Genomic DNA, 5,996 nt, shown 5'->3' with positions numbered 1-5,996 from the left:
TATCTTCAGAAGGCAAAATATCACCATCAGATGGACTGGGTTTGTTAAGCTTATGACGTGGCATGTTGAGCGTACTTCCAGATGGACCTGGATGGTTGAGCGTAGCTGATATTATGTCTGACATCTGCTCTTTTTTGCTCTCACTTGTACTTACATAGTGTTTGATGGAAGTCTCCGATCGGTGGCCAGATACCGTCATGATGTCACGGTTGACACAACCGGCATGATCAAGGAGAGTAACCGTAGTTGCTCGGAGGCAGTGGTTGATGCATGTACACGTTTGTACAACCCGCCGCCATGCTGATCTTTTTCATCATGTTTTGCAGCGTGTCTCTGCCAAGAGGCGAGTTGTCATACCATACACTGACATCTTCTGTGACCATTTTCTTTGGTCGCTGCCACATCCACTGACATTGTGGATTCAACTTATCTAAGTACTTTTTTAAAGTTGCGACGGGGCCGCGAGGATTGCCCTGGATCTCGTACATTCTTCCGCCTTGGCTGGCCGTATCATCCATCGCGTGGTTCTTAGTGCCAAAGTCTTTCAGACTGTAAAACTCCCTACCACTCTCCGCTTCTGTCTGTAACAGAAAGTCTTCGGGTTTCATAACCCGTAAATTCTCCATCCCTCTGTTTGCGAAATATACCATGGTGTCTATGAATACCTTGTTCTGTAGACCACTGGCTGTAGTCAGGGGCGGACTGGCCACTGTGGCGTTGTGGCGATCGCCACATGGGCCGCTTGGTTCTGGGCCGCTCAGGGCCGGTTGCTCAAAAAGAAAAGAAAAAGAAAGAAAAAGGAAAAGAAAGGAGAAGGGGAGAAAAAGAGAAAGAGAAGAAGGAAAAGAGGAGAAAGAAAGGAAAATAGAAGAAAAGGGGAGAGAATGAGGAAGGAGTATCTTAAAACATAGGCCCTAGGGCCTGAGGCATAGGTCCGAGAGCCGAAGACGTAAGGCCCAAGACATAGGCCCTAGGGCTTAAGGTATAGGCCCTAACACTAACCTATTATAGGCCGGCCACTAGGACACCGTCGCGGCATCATCTACAAATGGCCTTTTGAATCAATTCTTTAGACCGTAAACACAGCAAAAGGCCAATACTCTAGATGCGATACAGTAAAATTTTTAAATTTTAAGCCAACAGCAAAATATTGGGCTGGCTGTCAATAGAATGTTGGTATTTCATTGCGGCTGCGTAATGAGGCTAGGGCCGGTATGGACATTTGGTATTAGGCAGACATAGGAGAAAGAAAGGAAAAGAGAAGAAAGGAGGGGGATCATTGAGGGGGATGAGTAATATAAGGGCATACACACTGCCCGCTGTTTGTCTGCCGCATGGTGATAGGGCCTAAGGCCTGTAGAAATAGGGGCTGATAGGCCTACAGGCACGACTTTCGAAGTGACGGGGAGTGCGGACATGGGACACCAGTTTGAAACTATATACATGCTATAGGGGTCTTTTGGTGAGAGCTTCGACGCCATATAACCAAGGGGGTCAGTGAGACTGGGACAAAACTTGGGTCAAAATATAAAAGTTGACACATTTTTGATAATTGTTTTTCAAAAGTCATCAAAATCGGACTACCAGAAATTTGTCAAAAATTCTTTACAAAGGGATGTCTTATTGTGACAGGAAAAGAAAAAATAGGGGTCATTGAGTGAGGAGTTCAGTAATTCATTAAAATAAAAAATAAAAAAGTGGTCATTGAGTGAGAGGAAGTTGAAAAATGGGGGTTAATGTGGGTTGTGGCCGCACTGCACCCACATCGCTTCACTCATTTTTAGTGAGTGCCTCCCTCCCGGCCTTTGGCCCTTTGGGCCACCATCAGCTGTCAAAACTAGCACGGCTAGACCATCATTCGAAAACCTCTGGGCTGGGGTGCTCCTTGTAATGCAGGGATTATATTACATAATACTTACAGCCACATTACTCAGTTCAATACTCAACTCAAACCAATTTCTTTCCCTTTTGATGTTTCAACTCATAGGCGTAGATCCCGGGGATAACCCCCCCCCCCCAATATTTTAAAAGGGATGGTCCATACAAGCCCCCCATAATGACACCTGTAGGCCTATGTGAGTTTCTGACCAAATCAATCTCATATTTGGCCATTTTAGCCTAAAAAGTGTCAATTTTTTCGCGCTTCGCGCGAATTTATTCCACTGCATCATCACCAGTTTAGCTTCAATATGCCAAAAATGTCTGTGCGCTTCGCGCGCATTTGTACAATAAACTTATGTCGCCAAAAGGTGCTATTTCAAGAATATTTTTCCAACCCCAATGTTAAAAACAAATCTATGCCACTGTGGAGTTTTATCACGCTCGCTATGAAATGATCAATGCAATTTTTGCCAAAGCTCACTACCATTCGCTAGATGCTGTGAACTACCAAATCGCAATAGTTTAAAAAGTTGCTATTAACCTTTACCCAGTAGGCCTAAACAATTTTTAGCATTTGTCTTTTAATGATTGAATATATACTCACGATATGACAACAAAGTTCTGCAAAGATGTAATTCTATATGTGTGCAAATGAGTCAAAACATAAAACATGCACACTACTTATAAATTGAATAACTGTTGGTTTGATCTTGATTATTGCAAGTGAGTGACATTGGATTAAGAATATTTCTGTATAATAAGTCTGTACAAATGGAATTTTGCTTCAGAAATCGTTGTAAAATCCGGGTTTCCTGACCCCCTAGAATAGCTAAAACCCTTAGTTGTCCGGGGGCTTCGCCCCCTGGACCCCCACCAGGGGCTTTGCCCCTGGACCCTACCAGGGGCCCTTACGCGGGCCCCTGGACCCCATGCGCTAGTCGCTACGCTCGCTTCGCTCGCTGCGCTCTATTTGAGTAATAGGGCCGATCTTAATAAATTTGCCACGGCCGCCTAAAACCACCAGTCCGCCCCTGGCTGTAGTTGTATCTAGGCTAGCGCTAGCTTGAATGCGATCCATATCGGGCTTGCTGACTGGTGGATGTTTGTTTACCACTGCTTTCCCTTGTTGTTTCAGTGTGACCAATAAAGCTTTAAATGCCTTGCTTGACACAGAAAACTCCTGACTCTTGACGATGTCTACACCTCGCTGAGATAGAAAATGACGCTGCAGTCCGAATCGAATGGCTTGGATTGACTTCTTACTGTATAGCTTTCCTTGTTTATTCCTCACTCCTGCATAGAATTTCGACAGAAGCACATCCAGGGCTGCATTATCAAGGTCGGCATAATCGACTTGAGCCTGCTTGCGATAGTCATCAAATACAGACACGCTGTATTTGATTTGTTTCTTGGTGTTATCGCTATCGGCACTGTCGATAAAACTGGCGAGTTCTTCATCATTAAATAGCTGAAATCGGGCTGGAGGTGTAGCCACGTCTTCGCTCGTCAGTTCTGTAGCATCCATGTTTTGATTTTTCGTGGGAAATGACCTCAAAATGACCTCTGCTAACGGTCTGCACCAGGGGTCTGCACCAAGGTCAAATTACGCTATACACAGCTTGCAGTTTGCAATGCTGTCGCCCAATTTAGTGCTCTCAGCCAGGGTATGTCAGCAGGACAAAATATTCTCATAGTCAATGTCGCGGTTCAATGTTATACATGCTTTAAATGAATTGCGACGTGGGTATGCTGCTATCCGTATATAGTAAATATTCAGAAATACTATTTACGGCTTGGATGTACTATTTACGGACGTAAATAGTACTTTTTGCACTTCCTCACAGAATAGTGTGTTTATTTTTAGTCATGTGATCTACTTTTAACCAATCAATGAACAAGAATATATTAATGAAGTATATAAAATGTAATATAATAATGCTTGGTTTCTCCCAATATCGTTTCGCAATGTATACAATAATGACATTGGAGTTACATACAAAAGATAATTATAAAATAATTTAATGGGGACAAACTCCAACCAAGATCTACAGCTACCCGCAAAAAAGGGAGAACAAAAAAAAACAAAAAAACAAAAAAACAAGTCCAATCTGAAATACAATATACTTTTAATATAATAATAATGAAAAAAAATTTGATTGACTGGGGAAGTGAATTCCATACAGGGTGTATCAAAATGATTGGTACCGACGACTTCTCATTTTTGCCGATTTTTTTTACTCTGTTTTGTACCAGTTTGGGGTTAATTGTTTACATATTTGTAATTATAGTAGTTTTATCTTCTCTAAGAATTTTAGATTATCAGGAAAGCATATTCTGTTCAGAAGTTACATGATACTAAATGAAAGTAGGTGTTTTTACACTTTTTATCGTAACGCTGGATCAGTAGTAGCGCACCATTTCAAAGATCTATGTTACTACAAATACCTTGTGAGAAGGATATATGGAAATGTTAAATTATTTCTCCATTCATAATATATATAAATATTCTAATCCATAAAGTTGTGTTTCTTCTTTCATTAAATAGAGTGCTCGATCCTGTGAAGGAGAGCGTGTACATAACATTAAAAGAAACAAATTTACTCCATTTTCACTACGATTCGTTTCGCCCGAAGGCTCCTCAGGTGAATGAGAGAAATGTAGAACAAACTTAGAGTCATGCGTTTATCGCGTTGTTTAAACATGTTTAACGCGCTTGATTTTTATACGCTCGCTTGCGTTTTTCCTTAAACATGTTTAACGCTCTGGTCGCATTCTTGCGTGTCGCTTACGGTGTCGCTTACATAGGCCCTAAACATGTTTAACGTTTGTAATGTAAACATAAAATATAAAATATAAAATTATAATTAGAAAACATTGTTCAAGAGAAACTTGTTGGCATGTCTACATTTGCTGATGAGTTCCGATTTAGAATTTAATGCAGTGGATTTGTCCGCAGTGATGATAAAATACTTTTCCCATAAGCAGAGATGGCACCTTTTAGAAACATTGGTGTATGCGTTGGTTTTCTTTTGTATTGACCACTTTATGCTGAATTTTACTTTCTTGTCTTTTAAGTCCCAAATGTGTTTACTAAGTGCAGTTTCTTTCCTTTTATGTTCAAGTTTGAAAGATGACTTGTGATTGACACGCAAGAATGCGACCAGAGCGTTAAACATGTTTAAGGAAAAACGCAAGCGAGCGTATAAAAATCAAGCGCGTTAAACATGTTTAAACAACGCGATAAACGCATGACTCTAAGTTTGTTCTACATTTCTCTCATTCACCTGAGGAGCTTTCGGGCGAAACGAATCGTAGTGAAAATGGAGTAAATTTGTTTCTTTTAATGTTATAAATATTCTAATCAATATTTATTGGTTGAGAGTAATATTATTGACTTGAATAATTTAGATGTGGTGAAAGACGTTTGTGTATCAACACCTTCTACGGGGGTAATTGAAATTGTAGTATAAGATGCATTGATATTAGTAAGTAGATGTTGTGGCAGAATGAGACTGTAGACAGTGTATGTTAGGTTAGACCTGGTAAAAGTTATTGGAATGGCTCCATAGTATTCCACACTTCAGCGTGCATTCATACTAAAGAATTACTGGTTGGCACGAAGCTATGGAGAAGCACTGAGAAGATTTAGAAGACAGTTTCCAAGAGCAAGGAGTTTCCCATGCAAACATGCTATAACTTACAATATTTCAACATTTTAATATGGGCATCCTAGGTGTTAAGTTCATTCAAGATAGGGCTTCACCTCAAACTGCCAGAGCCGTATGGCAAGGACTTCAGGAACTATCTTTCTAAAACTTAAAACATAATTATGTAAAGCAATTTTATGCTATGTAGACTGCGGTGAGATATTGGAGAGCATGTATGCAATAAATAGTTCAAGCAGTTAGTCTATTCATCTAAGTAAACCCATTATTACGTCGATCTTCGTTTAAATGACAATAGCTCCCAGATGCATCAACATATCACCTTCAGATTAATAGATCAATAAGTTAACATATGCCCCTGTCTATTTATAGTACAAAAATTGTATTAATTAGCAATTTTATATTTTTGATATATTTTTGAAAATGTCAAATAGCCCGGTACCAATCATT

The 5,996-nt window shown here is 40.1% G+C and overlaps 1 protein-coding gene across 1 annotated transcript; it reads right to left on the bottom strand.

Annotated features, from left to right (window-relative positions):
- Positions 1 to 227: 227 nt before the first annotated feature.
- Positions 228 to 3,450, bottom strand: LOC140169161 (uncharacterized protein KIAA1958-like). The gene is made up of 2 exons (XM_072192418.1): positions 2,911 to 3,450; positions 228 to 709 (listed from the first exon to the last, which is right to left on the bottom strand). The coding sequence occupies exons 1-2, from the start codon at positions 3,404 to 3,406 to the stop codon at positions 228 to 230; spliced, it is 978 nt and encodes a 325-aa protein (XP_072048519.1). The 5' UTR covers positions 3,407 to 3,450.
- Between the last annotated feature and the right edge of the window lie 2,546 nt (positions 3,451 to 5,996).

The sequence above is a fragment of the Amphiura filiformis genome, chromosome 14, assembly GCF_039555335.1.
Source record: "Amphiura filiformis chromosome 14, Afil_fr2py, whole genome shotgun sequence".
NCBI classification, from domain to species: domain Eukaryota; kingdom Metazoa; phylum Echinodermata; class Ophiuroidea; order Amphilepidida; family Amphiuridae; genus Amphiura; species Amphiura filiformis.
The sequence above is the reverse complement of the archived record's forward strand: the minus strand, read 5'-3'. Positions and strand labels throughout refer to the sequence as shown.